An 18,806-nucleotide genomic window follows, 5' to 3' on the forward strand; every position below is an offset into this window, starting at 1 on the left:
TTAACCCTTAAAAATATTTTAGCTCTTCAAGATCTGAGAACATAAGGAAAAAATAATAAGTTATAAGTTGGTGGAATAATGAGAAAGTTACAAAGCAAAATTACTTAAGACTTGATAAGGCATCAAACATTTTGTTTCTGATATCAAACACATATATAGGAAAGAAATAGCGAACTCCTACAGCAAAAGCAAAAAAGAAGACCCAAAAAAGGGAAAAGAAAAAATTGTGGCACAGACAGGAGGTAAATAGGTGATCCTTTTCTATCTGCTTGTGGATCTGAGAAGCCTAAACAAGGAAGTTCTTAAGATCCTTGAGTTAGTCTCTGCATCTCGCCTTGGCCATCCAGTGTTTCCATGAGAAGGGGAGGAGCATACTGTGCATTTCCTTGATGCTCTTCTGCGTCTTGGCAGAAGGAAAGTATGATGGTGTCAATTGACATCTCCACAACTGCAAAGAAAAGGGTTGCGACGATGTAACCGAGTCCCCAGGATACCTACAGGCCCACCGCCCACGTAAAAGAAGTTAGTCTCCACTTTCCGTAAATATATGCACTTGTCAGTAAAAATAGTAATAGCGTATTGCGATTATGTTTAGTCCAAGAACTTATTGGTTTAATTCTGTTATCCCATACGGTTCTCGTGCAAAAATAACCAGTAGGTGTGAAGTGTTCCATGATATCTACAAATCTTTCAGCAAGATACGAGGAAGTCCATTTCTCTCTCTCAGACAAAAAAAATGAAGATATGAGGAAGCCAAAAGTACATTAACACGCAGGTTTCAGCATATTCTCACAGAGACAAACTATTATGCTAGCACACTTGAGGAAAGGTTAATTGCAACAAAGTGGATATGGGAACTTACCAGCACAGGGAACAGAGGTGATGAGATCTTGTTGTGTGAAGATTTGTATTTGTGAGTATCCAACATAAGAAATGCGAAGAGTGCACAGAAGAGGCTGACGCACAACTTTCCAAGAAAGAGAATAACATCCCCAATGACATTCACTTTTCCAATGCGCAATATGTTGTTCATTATCAACCCCGTTGCAATTGTAGAAGCTTTACAGAATCCCTTTCCAGTGATAGCTATCTGTTACACCGAAAAAGGAAAGTGGGGTCAGTTGGCATGCATTTACATCTCAACCATTCATAGTATTGTTGAAGTTTCTGGGAAACAAATATGCAAAATAATAATTTAAATGCTTACCATAATATAAGCATTTCGATTTACAGACTTGATAGTCCAATCTATGCACCCTAGGCAACATTGAGAAGAAGAGGACATCATTTTCCCCATGCAGCTTTCTGGGGCAGTATCGGTAAGTTTCAACCTGCGACGAAGCGACTCAAGTATAAACCGTACCCACTCTACAATGGAGACAATCAGTGAGCCTAGAGCCACAGATCCAAGACTGTAGCGCAACAGCCTCTTCATGGAAGAGAATACAGGAAGAAATGGAATCTCTGGCTGCATTCATATAATTTGAGTTATTAAGTCAGAAGAGTTGGCACTTAAACTTCATGCATAGGGAAGCGAAACATTTCAGGAAAAACGTTTTCCCTTGTAACATTTTTCATGATTTCAAACAGTTAAAAATAAAGAAACATGTAGTTCATGGCTTGCTTATGCAAGGAAAACGACCTAACCGCCTAGAGATTTATGGCTTCCAAGTTAGATGCCTTTTTGCTAATAGGCAGTATACAGTTGTATGACTATTTCTTTTCCATGTATTGTGATCATGATCATATGAGGCATCAACTAGTTGCCAAGATGCATGAAGCATTAAAAGGTCATGGGTTACCTCATTAAAATTAAATTTACTTTTAATTCTAATACAGATCCAAGATCAGTGATTACCGATATTTCACCACGAGTCCAGTAGTAAGAAGCAACCGATCCTGCTATTATAGTAGAAGAGCAAGCTATGATGAATTGTGTTGCCCAGTAACACCCAAATAGGTGAAAAAGAATGGAGATGCCAATATGCGGGGTGTAATGGATGCTATAGCCACAACAACTTTCACAATTAACCCTGTTTGTTTTGAGGTCGTATGAGCAGCAATTGCCATTGCAATCATTTCTGAGAATTTGACCTGAGCTGAAAAGATGGAGCGCAGCAGAAAACCAGAACATGTAGAAGATAGCAAGGATGATGTAGGGCAGAATTGGAAAAATTATAAGAGCCTGAACTTCGCCTATAACCTTTGCAGCAACCTGTAAACAGGTCATAATGATCATTTTCTGTTCCTAAGTGATGACAAATACTCAATGTATAAGGAGATCTTGAGAACAAAATCTTTAATCTAAAAATAGTAGAGAACACCGTCTTCCCATCTCTGACAAATACTATTGTAAACATACAAATCAGATAAAGGTTTTGTTCAAAGAAACATTCCTGCTTCTGCACATGTCCCTGCTTGTCGAATGAAATCTAAATTTACACTATAAATTCCTGGTAGGTGGCATCGTGAATTCCTTCTACTTACACATATCATGCTTACCTTTAGGACAGATGTTGCTATCAGGATACGTCGGATAATGGCTATTGAAGAGAGGAAGGCAACAATCATTATAATTGTCATCAGAACAGCTGCAGCACGCAGGTGATTTATTTCCTGGAACAAAGACAGTTCAGTTGGTAAGACAAAAGGGAGCAGATTTGACTAAAAAAGCGTTGAAGAGGAAGAATTTACCCGTCCACTTATGTTGACGTATGGGTCAGTTTCACCAATCACAACTGATAAGGCATCATTCCCAATCCATCCAGCTGAAAGCACAAAAAAGTTGATAAGAAGAAAGAATAACACTGATCCATTTAAAAAGAGAGAACATAAAGCATAAATTAAGGAACAATTTTCATTTATTAACTGCTGCTGATAAAAAATTTGATCTGTGAAGATCTGGCTTGCTGGCTTCAGATAGTCTCAAGACTATATATACATCACATGATATAGTATCTCTTCTTTACATCATATATCTCTAGGATTTAGGATACCACATAACTAACCTTTTGTATAGTAAAACATTGTAACAGATATTATAAGGGCATTGAAAAGAATCACTGTTATCCATGTCATCCCAGCAACAAAATGGCGAATCATCAGTAACCAGATTACAGATAGGAACAGCGGCAAGATTCCTCCACAAACTATCAACACAGGCCAGGACTTTCCGATATCTGCAACATACCTCTGTGCACCATACAACAGTTCATTTGTTAAGTTTATTTTCAGCAAATAATGAGCATCAAATTTAATAGAGACATGCATGCATATCCAGAAATATCATTTAAAATGCAAAGCTACTCTGCATATGTTTAAATTTTTAGACTGGCTGCTAAAGTCATCCTCAACAGAAGAATAAGAACATAAATTTTGGAAGTCTTGCAGATTTTGACAGATGGACTGCTTATAATTTTGGAAAATGCAAGAATGGAGATATGTCCTCCAAATAAAATTATAAAACAGTTTCATCTTTAAACAGAAACAGAAGTATGAGAGGAAAAACAAGAGAAGACCAACACCAGTGATGTCACATATCCAGGAAACACTTGGTTGATTAATATGTTTTAGCTCATTTTCATCAGAATATAAAAGGAAATTACATAAAAGACACATTTTTATTAAGAACTTCCAGACCTTTAAGACAGCTGACCGAGAATTGATGGCCCTGTGGATGTTTTTATCTATTAATATGTTCTCATCTATGCTGACACCACCCATCTGCTGCCAATGTCTCAAAGAAACATTAGATGCACGAGCAATATATTGGCAACTCCAGAAAACTGCATGACAGTAAAAGTATTTAGGTTAGATACTTATTCCTAATATGTATCCGAAACAGATGCATCATTGGAAGAAGGGAGGTTATTCATTTGGTGCCTACAATCCAATAAAACTAGAACACCTTCATCATTCTCTTAGAATTCCAAGAAATAGAATTATCGCAATGGATGCCAAAGAGCAAATACCCCGGATGGCAGATACATATTCACTCTTGAATTGGCAAAGCCATAACAAGATTTTGTCCCATTGGCTATAAAGAAATCAAATAAAATATTTAGCTGCTTCGTCAACAGCAGCTTAGTGGTCTTATGTAGTTCAAATCCAATCTAATTCCTAAATTTTCAGAAAAAATGAATCAGAATAGAAGAAAGCTATTTGATGTGCAAGTATTATATTTCAAGAGCTGCTACACTAACCATTTACACTTGGAAATATGACAGGGTAGCATGGGCCTTGCAACTGAAGAGAGCTATTCCTCATCTCTGGTGTGAGAAACTCAAAATAATCATAGTCCCTGTCAATCCAGTCATCAACTGAGAGGTGGATGTCACCTTCTGGATAGTCACAGACAAAGTTCACCCCATCTTCTGCAGGAATGGGGCATTCCATTAAGCAGATGGTTCTAGCATCAGCCAGATTGAAATGGCTACTCTTCAGACCACTTAGGTAGACTTGGTTAGGATTCATCCAGTATTTAACCTCTAGTTCACGCAAATCTGGGTCACCATGCCTGTTGCCACATATATTTCCTTTATAATCTAGTCCGTACGTTAGCCTGCATAAGATAATGCCATTTATTAATCACAAACCTCAAAAAGTAAGCAGAAGGTAGATAGACTAACCAGTGGCAATAATGAGAAAAAGTGGAATTCATGTTAAGCTAGACAAATACATAATCTTGCAGTTTTCACTTTATTGTTCATCTCACAAATTGTTTTAAAGAATAATCAGAACAATCTCAAGCATAGAAATACCAAACCAAAAAAGTAGAATGAATAAATATGAAAAATCAACCACAAATATCAGCATCCCCAGATCCTGAAGACCACAATTAGAGAGAGAGAGAGAGAGAGAGAGAGAGAGAGAGAGAGAGAGAGAGAGAGAGAGAGAGAGAGAGAGAGAGAGCACCATAACTTAAATAATTTGCATATAACAGAAAGAAACCAGATCACCTCAAGAAATCAGAATAAATAATATTAACTACTGAAATCAACAAAATTTGGTCATCGCTATCAACGTAGAATTTGCCCATCACAAAGCTTCAGTTAAACTGACCAATACATTCTCTCTGAACATCATAAGATTGCATAATATAAAGGGGCCCATTCCATGTCCGAAACCCCTCATAGTAACAATGGCCAACTTTTGACCAGGAAAGGTCACCATATTCCACAACAACCTCTAGATCGCCTTAAAGCAAACAAATAACAATATGCCCACGGCAGAGCAAAATGGATATCTTGAATCCCAGATGAATTGACAGACCACCACCATTAGATACCAGTAGATTGTTACGATAAAATCCAGCAAGTTAGCGAATGCCACTTATAGGTATGAATCACTAAAGGCCCGGCATATCTAAATGGGGGACCATCTGAAAAAAAATGCTTCAAGAACAAGAATGAGCTCGTTGTGCTAACCAATCTAGCAGATAAGCTCAAACAAACACCAAAAACAGATTAAAAAACATCCTTTTGGATCTCTCATCTCAAGCTCTCTAGCCATCGACTTGTTAAAAAAAAAAAAAGATGCTTCCACAGAATGCAATAATGCAGTCATACACAACACATCATTGCCAAAAACGCAGACGAGTAAAAAGAAGAAAAATTGCGAAAGAATCATTTGAAATAACCCAAAGAAGAAGGTTCAGAAAAGGCCATGTTTACCCCAAAAGTCGTTCTTTTTTAGTGGGTTTTCAAAGTAAGTAAGAGAGATTCACCTCAATGGGTTTCCTTGGTTGAATCCGAAGCTGGAGTTAACGATCATGGCGACCCAGAAGGCGATGAAGACCACGAGGAACACTAAATCACGACATTTCCGGTTGTGCCGTATGATCCCTCCTCCGACCTGCCCCTCCCCGTCACTCCCAGCCGTCGGATACCTCCCTATGATCGCCCCCAGTGGACCCCCCATTCTTCCTCCTCCCTTCTTGCCCCAAATTTAGAGAGAGAGAGAGAGAGAGAGAGAGAGAGAGAAGAGGAGTGAAAGAAGAAGTGACTCGCGAGGTGGATTTGGTGTCTGAAAGCTTGAGAGAGGAAAGCAACTGCGTTCCGTTGTGCCGCAAGAACAATTTTATATAGAGGAAAGCGACCGGGGTAGCCTTCGGTGATCACTCATTTTTCGTTATTGCACTTACACCCTTCTCAAAAAATTTATTTGTCTATGACCCTCTAAATTTAGTATTTTAGTGTTAATATCTCTTAAAATCCTTCTTCAAGTAATTTTCAAATTTAAAATTCAACCACTTAAATTTAAAGGATGAAAATACATTTTTGTTATATATATATATATATATAATGTTCATATTGATACAGAATAATTACTCTTAGATATCAAAAAATCTTGCATAAATATCAAAATTAGCAAAATTTAATGTAAAATAAAGTAATTCAAAGGGGTATAACTGCAAAAATTCTTTTGGGAATGGGGGCTGCTTCTCATTTCGCTGGACTAGGTTTAGTGTTGCTATTAGAGAGTACAGGGGAAGCAAAGGTGGTATGGGAAAGGGATTAGGATTTAGGAGGGACAAAAAAAGAACTGTTTTGGGTTTTAGTATTAGATTAAGACAAGGGTTTGAATGCGTTTAATAAAAAAATCTATCCTAGATCGCTGTCAGCATCTTTGTTCTTTCACGTCACACGGTTGGTTTACTCGGGAATAAATTGAGTTAAGAACTCGACCTTAATCCAAATCTTATAAGATCTACTAAGACTTTAAGCTAAAATAGAAGTGTATTAGTAGATCTATGGGAAGATTTCCATAATTTAAGTTACACTAACCATTTTGCACCAACTAAATCTAAGAATTTGTTATATGCCCTCATTGAGTCGAATCGGACATCTTAGATTTCTGACAGAGACTTCAATAGTTTCTAATCATTGGTGGTTGATGTTGGATGCAGTTAGTTATCATCTGACTCTTGATTAATTAGATGAGAGGACAGTCCAATGGAGAGTTTTCAATTTAGAATTAGGATTAAGATTTCACGAGGGAGATTTGATCCAAGGATTCGATGGTTGTTCACAGTAGATGAACAACCTAACGAAAGTATAATTATCCAAGGGAACAAATACTACGGGAAAGAAAACATTTAGACAAATACAACCTAATGTAGATATTTTCGAGCTCCTAAATTAGATTTAGGTTTTCTTTAGCGAATAAGAATAAGGTTAATTTTAAAATAAATATTTATTTTTGTTATTATTAAAATAATATTTTATTTTAAGAATAGGTATTCTTATATTATAGAATAAGAGTGTAAAAATGATTGATGTGATATAAAGTGAATGAAGAAATGGAAAAATGTATTTTATTTTTTATAAAGTTAAGATGAATATCTTTTGATTTGTATAATATAAGATGTAATTTTGATAAATAATATTTATATTTTAGAATAATAAATATTACAGTGTTTAATTGTTATTCTAAAACAAAGAATTATATTATGTAATAAAAAAAATCATTTATAAAGTAAACAGGGACAATAGTAAATTACAACTTGTTAAAGACAATGACCTTTATAAAGACTAACTTTTCACACATCATTTAGGTACATAAAAGAAATTCAAAAGAAAAGGAGGAACAAAATAATAAAAACCAGAAGGAAGAGCCACAAATGGTTCAAAGCTTCCTCAATGTGCCGATGTCGTCGCCTCATCCTCTCGCCACCCATAGCAAAATGATACGAGTCAGCATTACACAATGCACTCATAGTGAGATTTCTAAACACCCATGGTAGATTTGCGGCCACCGTCAAACTGATACGTCCCCTACTATGGTAAGGACAAAGCTGGTGATGATTGTGAGAGTAGTCATGATACCGCGGCCGTTGCATTGGTGGATTGACATCAAAATATGCATCCATTTTTTGTTGAGTACGATCTTCTTCGTTTATGGTACAAAGCGAAGGCCGACTTGGTATCTTTGAGTTTTGGTTAGATCCAACTTTTGAGCTGAGGCCTCGGCCGTAGAGAGGAATGAGAGAATTCTGTGAGATGGTGGCTTTACAGACAGGGCATCGCTGTGAGGACGTGGAGTCCATCTGTAGCCACTTGTAGATGCACGGCCAACAGTAGAGGTGGCCGCAGAGCGTGATGACTGGATCGGCAGCGAACTCTAAGCAGATGTTGCAGTTGAAGTATGCAGCTGCCGATGATGCAGACGGCTTTGAGTTGCAGCAATCGTTCGATGAAGGTTCATTGTTGGGTCCAGGCACCTCTGCTTCCATTCTGCTTGGAAAAGATTAGCAGACAAGTAATCTGCTTGGAAAAGATTAGCACACAAGTAAAAGATCAGATAGTCTTTACGACTGATAGCAACTAGTAATAGATGGATAAATTGTAAACATAGTTATGGTTTGTTATTCTTATCTAATAAGAGCTTGTAGTATTTCTTAGAAGAAAGAAAGATGGAGGAGATGCAAGAAATAAGTAGCACGGAAGAAAAATCTTTTCAAAAGAGAGTTAATGCTACTAAACTTATCCAATCATTTGCCTGATAAGCTGTAATGCCCTGCAGTAAGAAACCACTGCAAGCGCTTTATCACAGATTCACGATACCCTCCAGTTTTTACTAAAGAAACACTTCTTATGTACTTCAAGATTCATCTAAAGAAATTTTTAACAATCCTATGTGAAAACAATAGTTTGATAAGATCCTTGCATAAGTACATGGCACTCCTTTATCAGATATGAAGTTTGACTCCTCGTCTGCCTCAAGAGACCCTAGATCTCCAGATAATTGTGAGAAAATATTCTAAGTTTATACCACAAGAGACCCTTCCTCTGATGAGGGTAATTCCATCTTTAATTAATAGTAATTCTTTGCATGATTACATTGTGCAAATAACAATGCGAAACATGGCGAGCAGGACAATTTGTGGTCCACTATAAGTGCATGAAAAGTGGCAAAGAAAAGAAGAAGCATCTGACATTGTGGTCCAAAACTTTACTGCTGAAAATTTCTCCACTCCAAAAAGTAACAGGGCAGGTAAATAGTGTCTTGGAAGAGCCCACCGACTTAGAACTATGTCTTTTCTTGCATGTCACCAAAGTTGGCATATCAAAAACAAATGGGCTTACATAGAGTATGCATTATTATACTAGCCACAAACCATAATTAGCACTTGTAAATGATAAGTTACATAAGAGTTAACTAAGATGATTTAGATATGTCAGATAGATCACATCTTGCATTACGAGTGATTTCACTCAAGTAAAAGGTTTTATCGCGAAGAAAGGGAAGATCAAAGACTGATGTGATATAACACTTAAATTTGACAGGTATCCTTACATTAAATAGAGATGAGTGGAGGAAATAAATCCATATTGACCGCAAGTAGTTGGAACTAAAAATGGGTTAGATGTCACGTATGGAAAACATTACGTACTATGGTTGAAGGCACTTTTCGAGCTAAATCTACCCAGTAATGCCGAAACAAGAACAATTAGGTGGGGACTCAATATGCCAGCTGAAGAAATTAATGCTACTCACCTTTCTCTTCTTTTGCGTGGATGGAGACTTGGCTCTCTGTACGGCTACTCAGAAAAGTCTGAGGTTTTAAAATACTATAGGCGTCGTGAGATAACCCAACCTACGTCAGTGCCTATACGGATGCCAAAAAATTAAGATGGTTCAAGACAAATAAATAAATAAGTAATGGTTAAAATTAGAGATATTTACATAATAGTCACCGAAAATTTCTAAGATATATTACGCCGCTATATTCTTCATAATTTCATAATTATCACCAAAATTATTATATTTTTTTGAAAAATATTATTTCATTGGTTAAATCTTAATTATGATTAAAACACTACTTAAATAAAAAACAAGACTATCTTACTCTTATATGAATTGTTAAAAATTGTTTAAAGACTATCCAATATTATACTCATTACCATTATACAATATAATATATCTTATTTTATGTAGACAATTATTTAGTTAAATGTTTATTAACTTTAATAATAATTTTTTTATTAAAAATTAATCATAATAGCGATTCTTTTAGAAAGATTCTAGTGGCAATTATGATTATAAAAAAATTCTTTAAAATTAAGACATAAGATAGTTAAAATTAATATATATATTCAATAATATTTATCTAAATATTTCTGTTAAGAACCATAGTAACCATCCACAAATTTAGTGAGATCTATGATGTATTTGAATTTGAAGATCAAACTAAACAGTAGAATGGGTGCCTGTACAGCAAGATGGTTATTTTCTAAACCAACTTTACACAGCTCTAATTTTTAATTTAGATTTCATTCGTGGTAGTCTCATTCATTTGAGCATTACTATGCATATTCCTTTCATCAAAACATTGCCACAGAGCAAGATAACAACTATCAAGAATTATTTTTTCTTAATATTAAATTGCAATCAAAAGAGTCGACATATAGAAGAAATCTTTAAGGACAAATAATTCATCTACGTAGAGATTGACAAAATAAAACAAAACTAAATAGACATAGATTAAAATAAGTAAACCAGAACCATGATTAAACCCTAGCAATGCTAGTAACTGCTATCCGGATCAAACCAATTATCCAAACTACGATCTCCAAATAACCGAAATAATTCACAAAAACTAAAATAGATTCCCGCCCGCTACTCTACTAGGACAAATTTTGGCCATTAACCCAATCGAAGAACTCAAATCCGCAAAGATTCATCTCATCGTGCTATCTTACAAGTAAGGACGCCAAAACTTAAAGCTAAAAGAAGAAAGAATTGAAGAAAACACGACAACCTCAGCAGTACAAATCCAAAGCGTTAAGGAGCTACGTAGGCTTTTCGATCGCATACCGATTAGACTTCGAAAGGGCGATGAGGGATTAATCTCGAATCCGGCGAGCTTTAACGCCGGAGATAGCGGAGAAGGACAAGAGAGGGAGAGAGAGAGAGAGGTAGAAGGAGGAGTATAATAACCGCCGTAGAGCTTTATTCCATTTCGACCTATATAGCCGAGGGTTGACGTATAAAGCCCGGTTTCCTCGTCACACGTGCCGGTAAACTCACGCGAGATGTAGCTCTATATCGTCGCCACTCGCCACGGGGTGGAAACGCGCGAGAAGGATGCATTTCTCCGTGTTCGCATCTTTATCCGGAGCAAGGCCCGGATAAGGACCGGTGAGCGAGAATAACTGTCCTATCCGCTTCGATTATCTTCATTCAGCATGGATAGCCGACTCTTATTCTTCGTGGTTAGCACTATTCTATCCACGCGGTTAAAAGAGAAATGTTACAATAAACTTCACCAAACCAAACACTGCAAGTGAATAATATTTTTCTGAGCGTCATCGAGTCGAGAGAAAGGGAAAGAGAGAGAGAATCAAAGAAAGCATCTAAGAGAGTCAGTTTGGTAAAGAATAGTGAGACTTTTAATCAAGTTAGGTGCCGCCCAACGACTCACATGTGTTAATTGTGTAGATTAGTCTAATAAGAAGAACAAAGTATAGGCGCACTTAAATTAAATAGTCTACATCTTAGTATCTTCTTAGAAAATAGACATTTGAAAATTTTATCTACTATATGAGTATTTATAATTGGACTCTTATTTTTTTAATATTACAAAATACTCTTGTCTTTAATTTTTTTGACGGAAATATATTATATATATGGTAACTTTAATATCTTTAGGTTAATTGTTTTAAATTAAATATATCCTTATTCTAACATTATACTCGTTACGATTGGGCTTTCACCAAAGGCCCAAATCTAGATCAAATCCAAATGTGGCCCAAGTCAAACAAACTTCGCTCCAGAACGCTCTTCTCACTGCCGTCTCCTTAACCAAATTCCACATCCATCGATCAAACCCGCGACGATGGTGAAGACGGTGGTCGGCGAAGAAACTCAACTGAAGCCCTTGGAAGACCGCCTGTTCGGGTCTGGAATCCCTCCCGCGGAGGTATTTTTGTTATTTATCCGTCTATCTTCCACCCGCTTTTTCTACGATCCTTGTAACGATTTGAGTGATTTCTCGAACAGGTGGGACTAATCATAGGGAAATTAAGCCCCAACTCGGATCGTGGACTGGTGTACGCTTTGATTGCTACGCCGCCCACGGATGGCGGTGGACCCGCTTGCTCTCTTCGATCCGAGGGGGAGAAGAGGAAGGCTGGATCCAAGGGCGGGAAGAGTTCGATGGAGACGGCGCCAACTCTTGTTATTGATGGGGATTGGGTTGCCGAGCACGCGCGACAGGTGACGGGAATTACTTAAGCGTGATTTGGTATCTAAAGTTTTGATTTTTGTTCTGAATCTTTAAGATCTTTAAGGTGTCGAGGATGCTGTTGGGTGGAATGGATGTGGTGGGTGTCTACGTTTGGGCCTCTGAGGGTTCGTTTAAGGCAACTCCACCTGCTGTGCTCTCCCAGGTTCGAAGTTCGTCTCTTTTATTCTTCTTTTTTCCTCTTCGTTGAATTTAGTAAGAAATGAAGGAATTGAGTTAGGTGGTATTAATTTTTTTTACCTCATAAGTTTCTCTTGATAACAGTTGATTTCACCCTTCATCCGCTTGCATACTATTAGTAGATTATGAATCAATTTTTTATTTTTTTTAGATATGTTTAGCTCTTTTTTGTCCCAGCCTTTTCTTACTCGTTTTGTCAAGCTTTTTTTTACAGGTAGTTAGGGGGGTTGCCCAAGCATCACCTTGGTATGACAGTGGATTTGATGAGAGGCTGCTCATTCACATTTCATATAGCCCAAGAAGGTGGTCCACAATGTCTTTCTTTCTTTATTTATGTAACTTAAAAGTTTCTTATCTTTTATGTTTTCCCAATTCTGATTGTTCGTACGATATTTGCTTCTTAGAAACTAAGAGTAAAGTTTGCCATTCTTTTTTTTTTGTTGTTGTTGTTGCTTTTCTTGGAAAGTATATGAAGTGATTGTATCCTTGAAAGTTGGAAGCATTCTGCGGATCTTCTTTTCCGTAATGCGATGCAACTCATTGTTTCAATTGTGATTCATTCAACAAAAATTCACTTTGAATTTTATTTCTGAAATGGCCATTTATTATAGTTGAATTGCAATTTTCAGTTCTTGAAGTTTTGATCTATCTTGACAGGTGGGTATGTCGAATCTGTACGTTGGGATCAAGTAGTCAGCGACCATGTGATTTCAAAATGGGCAAGTTGTTAGCTTCTGTTCAAGCTTTCAGATGCATGTATAATTTTGAAATAAGGTATTATTTGCATGTAAATTTCATGAGATTTGTGACTCTCCTATTATTAGTATTCATCCCATATTTCCATGTTATCTTCCATTTTTGTTGAAAGACTTCTAGCTTTTCTGCAGCCACAGTCAGCCTTGTGTAGAAGTGCTAGAGTATGTTATAGATAATTGCTTATCACCTGATGTACACCTCCATAAATTATATGAATGATTGATGTGCTTACTTATAATGTAGAAGTTTTCTTGTTTACTCTCATTTACTTGTCACATGTTTTGCATAGATTACCCATTTTTCAGGTTGGGCCTTTAAATTCCAATACTTTTAAGAATGCTATTTTCAAGGGAATCAATCATCTTGCAAAAGAAGTACGGAGTGCAAAAGCCTTGGTAGATGGAGATCTGGTATGATACATCATTTTTCTATTGACTTCATTTTATAGGATCTTTATACTATTCAGGATGATGTCATTTCAACAATAAATAGTTGTACAAAGAATACAAAATTCATTATTTCATCAGCAGAAAATCTTAGTTCTGAATGGTGTATGGTTAAATTGAACATTAAAATTTAAAAGCCTATGCCAGTTAATCTGTTGACTACTTATCCAAATTTATATCTTCCCTTCCCCTACTCCTAATCCTTATGTATCAGAATTCATTATGCTAGCAGTAGTAGGCATGGTTAGTTTGTTTAATGTTTCCTTTGTCAAAGGTAGCAGAGAAACTTTTACACAGACTTCTGTTTTCTGTGTAAAGCATCCACCCGTCTTTCCTCCTCATGCTTCCCTTTTTCTTGTCGTGCCATTTGTATTATGTCGTCTAGGTGTTGGAAGATCTATGCACCAAATCAGAGGGCCTTCATGAAGTTGAATTGCTTTCACCATTCAAGGAAGATGTGCCTGCGGAAGGTGTGTTGGCACTTATATTTATGAATTACATACACTTCTTTTTTCTCTGGATTGCATTTGAAACATAAGCATGAATGTAGTAACGAGGTATACATATTTTTGTTCTTGTGCTAGTTAATATTCCTTTATCATCCTGAGGGGCTAATAATTTGTAATTCATGTAAAGCATGCAGTTCAGAGGAAGTTGCCGGGCTTGTGGTCTTTAATGGATCTGTCTGTGCCTCTGCATACTTGGGTCCTCGAGAATCTGTTTCAGAAGCTATATCTAATATAAAGGTACTTCATCAATTATCCTTTTTAAAGTAGATGTACGTGTCCCCACTATTTGGTATCGATAAGTGCAATTAATGTCCTGACTTGAAGCTATCAGAAGGTTTAAAAATGAATGATGTAATGTAGGCGTATTACAAATGGTTTTCATCAAGTAAACAGTTGTGTTGCCTTTTGGAAGTACTTGGCTTTTAAAATCATCTTCTTTTGTAAAATCTTTTTGTAGTTTTGGCATATTAATAGTTCTAAGCAACCTTGTTTTTTCTTTTTGTTAAGGCGGACATCATCACTAGTTTAAGAAGTAGACTAGATATCATTGCTGAAGAGGTAGAAGGACAAGAGGCCAGAGCCAGTGAAGAATGTGCTGATGCGTCAGCTGAAAAGTCCATTCATCAACTTATTTTACATGAATTAAGGTAATCCTCCTCAAATAATTTTGAGAAATATTATGTGCTAAACAATGTCTTATATTCAACATATTGTACTAGCTAGCCATCTATTACTTTTGAAGAACTTGAGCACTGACAGCACTAATACTTTTGGACATGTCCTTGTCGCTCTTCTTTTCCACTATAAATCTCCGTTATCGTCTTCCATTTTTAGCATTCTATGCACAATAGCTTCAGAAGATATAAGTTTTTTGCAGTTGCATTATTTGATTCAAGTGGTTCTTTTTTTGGACATATTTTCTTCATTTCCTAATCTTGTCCTCCATGTAAGAACAAAAGAAGAATATACTTTCCAGGCATTAATACTACATGTGTGGCTCTTAACGACTAATTGTACTCCTTTGGAAACAGAAAACCTTGCTCTCTCTCATTTCCTAGAAGAGTTCTGGTCCCATGGTCGTCTGGCATCTACGTTTGTGACTACCTACAACCATCAGAGACTTTGGAGGTTTGGCTATTCTTTTTACTACTTATATGCTAAATGGAGTACTGATATCCACAACGTAATTCACTGCAAATAAAGTGCGTCAAGTATTCTAAAAGCTCATATTAAATGAATGATTTTGATAGAACAAACAATTATCCGAATGACTGAAACTAAGAGAAAAAGGCATGGGACAATCGTTGTTGATCATCTGCTGTCTCACACTTTCATCTTGGTTGCAGGATACAAAGGACCGCTGCAAAGAGATGTTATCCATGGAAGCTCCAATAGAGACATCTGCGATATTAGAACTGGAGGCCGTAATGGCTCCGGTGACGATACAATCATTCTGGGACGTGGTCAATGGAGATTCAGCGACTATTATCAATTATTCAGAGAAAGGAGAAAGCTCAAGTGAACAAAAAGACATTGGGAAATCAAAAGGAAGGAATCTAAACTTTCTAGGTGCTATATTTTTCCTCTTATTGGCTCTTCTAGTTGGATTTGTAATCACTTCCCATTGATGGATTTTCCCCATTCATGTAACAGTCTTCATGATTGTTCCCTTTTTCTTAAAAAATTTTATTATCAAATTGAAGTTGCAGAACTAAATAGTTCAGTTTATTGTTGGTGTTATCTGTTTCTTTGGCAGTTCTTCCTTGCATCATCTGTTCAATATTCTCTCTCCATTTACCCCAGTTTCCATTGGGTATTTATTAAAATATTTCTACCTTTCATATTATATAAAAAGTAAGCATAATTAAACTAGCATAAAACTTATTCCACAGTGAACACCATATCTGTTGAAAGTTGTATCAAGCTCAACCTCAATTCAATGCAATCAATTACACCCCCAAAATATATAAAATATATATATATATATATATATACATAAAAATAAAATAAAAATGAAGTTTATTATGTCAAATCTTGCAGACCGGACCTTGGTTGGGGTTTATTTTACCAAAGAGTCCAATATAGACCAATCTTTTGTGTGGACTTGTTTGAAAACCTAATACCACCTATGTTGACCCGTTTCAAACGGTCACAAAAGGCGCGTATCCTCTCATAACCGCTCCAACTACCGTCTCTTCATCCACCCCAACTCTCCACCCACCACCACCTCAGTCTAAAAATGCCAAAGCCGGCGGCGGTCTTCCTCCTCCTCCTCCTCCTCCTCCCCCTTGCTGCCTTCCACTTCCTCTTCTCCATCCCTCGAACCCGAGACCCAGCCTCCCGGCCCCGCCCTGTCCGCCGTCTCGCCCTCCACCGCCACCACCTGGCCTTCGACCCCTTGGTCGACCAACTCGAGCGGCGGGCCCAGGAACGCGGCTTGCACGGGAACCGAGGCGCCGCCGGGGACAACCAGGAGGAGATCAAGCATCAGAATGAGATGGTTGACTTGGAGTACTACGGCGAGGAGGGCCGGCTTAATGCAACGGAGAGGTTGATGTCTCTGTTTCCTTTGATAGATAAGAATCCCAAGGACGGCATTGTCAACTTTGAGGAGCTTGAGGATTGGACTAAGAAGCAGGCCATAGAAAGATTGTTTTATAGCACGGAGACGGAGATGTGGAAGCATGACAAGGATAGAGATGGCATGATCACCATATGGGAGTATTTATCTTACCTACCTAATCAAGAAATAGGTAATAATGGTCATCTTATTATTATATCCAAGGTTGTTTAACAAATACGGATAGAAAAGGAAAATATGCAAACAAAGAATAGTATCTTGATTGATATCTTGGTATTAAAACATTTTGTTATCTACTAGAGAGATTAGAAATTTGACTTCTCTCGCAGCACAAAAAATATACGTCAATGCATCAATCACACACATCTCTGATTATTCTTGAAAGATATGAGTGAGTAGAATTAATACCGTCGAATGTGTTTACAGTGAACCCTTATATAACATACATAATGTATACCTATACTATATGTTATCGCAGCTAAGTAGACTTTGGTTATAATCAATACAACAGTATGATTATAAAGTGGAACCAACTTGCAAATTTTTTTAAAATTTTTTTACAAAGATTTAGCATAAAATTGTAGTCCAGCCTTCTCTCTTTTGAACATTAAAAGTAAAAGAAACTATAATTCTGTTGCAAACCAGTTAGTGTGAGATTGCAAAACAGAAGCATTTGAATTTAGTAGCACTAGAAAGTTTTTCATATGTTCAGATTGGAGCAGTACTGGACATGGTAAACCAGGGTGGTGGAAGGAGAAGTTTCTGAATGCTGATGCAGATGGCAATGGATCTCTTGATCTCACCGAATTGAATGAGTAGACATTATTGATCTCCTTTCTGTTTATGGATTTCTAATTAGTATATTAATAAGTATTCTGATAGGGAAAATTAAAATTTAATTCCCTATGATTTGGCTCGATTTTAATTTACTCTCATGCATTTTAAACTTAAACACTTAAATAGATAGATGAGTAGTTTAGTTCTTTTGATATCTATTTATGGTGGAAAATATTGGCACTTATGAATTACTGATAGTTTAAGTGCTTAATTTTGTAGTACAAAAGAGTAAATTAAAATCGAGCTAATGACAACCAATAAATTATAGTTTGGTGTTTTTTTTCTATCTTATGGAAATATTAATTTCCTCTTTGTTTAGTTTTCTGCATCCTGAAGACAGCAGCAACTTGAAAGTCCAATTCTGGCTGCAGAAGGAACAATTGAGGTAAAGGTACATGGTAATTAATCCAATACTGCAAATAAATTATACAATACCACCAGTGTTATGATGTTGAGAAGAAATAATGGGGTGATATGAAGAACATTACTGAAAAAGATTTTAGTTCTTTCTCTCTATAAGCTTCCAAAGAATTCATTGACTGATCTTTGCTTGTTGGATATAGACAAATGGATCGAAATAATGATGAGAGACTAAGTTTTATCGAGTTTCGTGATCGATTTCATGATGCATCTGAAGCTGAAGAAGATGGTGATCTTCATGATCATCTCTCCAAGGCTGAGAAGAAGTTCCAAGATCTTGACACTAACAAAGACAAGTATGTACTATGTGTTTGAAGTTTCATGAGGATTTTAGCTCATAACAAGAATAAGTCAATCTGTAAATATGTCAAACATGAAACATAGGAGGGTTTTTACAAAATATTGGCTTCTGAAATTAGTGTTACAGATTTCTGACAGCAGAAGAACTCAAGCCCATCATGCAGAGTATCCACCCAGGGGAGCTTTCTTATGCAACCTATTACACCAAGTACTTGATGAAAGAGGTCAGAGTTATATATTCTCTTATTAGATAATAAACATTTTTAAAAAAAAATAAAGTTACAATTTTGAAAGAAAAACATCATTCTTTGTTGTTTAGAATGTGATCTAGGTTGACGATGATAGAGATGGAAAGTTGACGCTTGAAGAGATGGTAAAACATTATCTTACTTTCTATAACACAGTTTACGATGATAACGTACACATACATACATATATAACAATTTTTTATTAAGCCTTCTGTTCAAAATATAGGATGTTAATGGCCATTTCATTTGTTTGTAGAGATTTACATAATTGACTAGATATTG

At 36.5% G+C, this 18,806-nt stretch overlaps 3 protein-coding genes and 1 long non-coding RNA gene across 4 annotated transcripts; 2 read left to right on the top strand and 2 right to left on the bottom strand.

The window, feature by feature from the left end:
* Positions 1–76: 76 nt before the first annotated feature.
* Positions 77–5,971, bottom strand: LOC140776786 (choline transporter protein 1). Its single transcript, XM_073120645.1, has 10 exons — positions 5,726–5,971; positions 4,203–4,561; positions 3,640–3,785; positions 3,009–3,192; positions 2,695–2,768; positions 2,503–2,616; positions 1,859–2,215; positions 1,208–1,468; positions 863–1,090; positions 77–494 (listed from the first exon to the last, which is right to left on the bottom strand). Exons 1-10 carry the CDS (start codon positions 5,917–5,919, stop codon positions 303–305), a joined length of 2,109 nt encoding a protein of 702 aa, XP_072976746.1. The 5' UTR covers positions 5,920–5,971; the 3' UTR covers positions 77–302.
* A 1,495-nt stretch (positions 5,972–7,466) lies between these two features.
* LOC140768489 (uncharacterized) lies at positions 7,467–11,062 on the bottom strand. The gene is made up of 3 exons (XR_012105770.1): positions 10,819–11,062; positions 9,499–9,610; positions 7,467–8,264 (listed from the first exon to the last, which is right to left on the bottom strand). It is a non-coding gene; the product is annotated as an uncharacterized lncRNA (long non-coding RNA).
* Positions 11,063–11,779: 717 nt separating this feature from the next.
* Positions 11,780–15,893, top strand: LOC140776807 (uncharacterized). Its single transcript, XM_073120670.1, has 11 exons — positions 11,780–11,923; positions 12,004–12,219; positions 12,294–12,392; positions 12,642–12,730; positions 13,085–13,201; positions 13,473–13,593; positions 14,015–14,099; positions 14,266–14,375; positions 14,646–14,785; positions 15,170–15,266; positions 15,485–15,893. The coding sequence occupies exons 1-11, from the start codon at positions 11,840–11,842 to the stop codon at positions 15,764–15,766; spliced, it is 1,440 nt and encodes a 479-aa protein (XP_072976771.1). The 5' UTR covers positions 11,780–11,839; the 3' UTR covers positions 15,767–15,893.
* Positions 15,894–16,377: 484 nt separating this feature from the next.
* Positions 16,378–18,792, top strand: LOC140774017 (uncharacterized). Its single transcript, XM_073116838.1, has 7 exons — positions 16,378–16,891; positions 17,432–17,534; positions 17,876–17,941; positions 18,120–18,272; positions 18,404–18,500; positions 18,608–18,694; positions 18,781–18,792. Exons 1-7 carry the CDS (start codon positions 16,378–16,380, stop codon positions 18,790–18,792), a joined length of 1,032 nt encoding a protein of 343 aa, XP_072972939.1.
* Positions 18,793–18,806: the final 14 nt, after the last annotated feature.

The sequence above is a fragment of the Typha angustifolia genome, chromosome 2 (assembly GCF_048772165.1).
Source record: "Typha angustifolia cultivar Huaian chromosome 2, ASM4877216v1, whole genome shotgun sequence".
In the NCBI taxonomy this organism is placed as follows: domain Eukaryota; kingdom Viridiplantae; phylum Streptophyta; class Magnoliopsida; order Poales; family Typhaceae; genus Typha; species Typha angustifolia.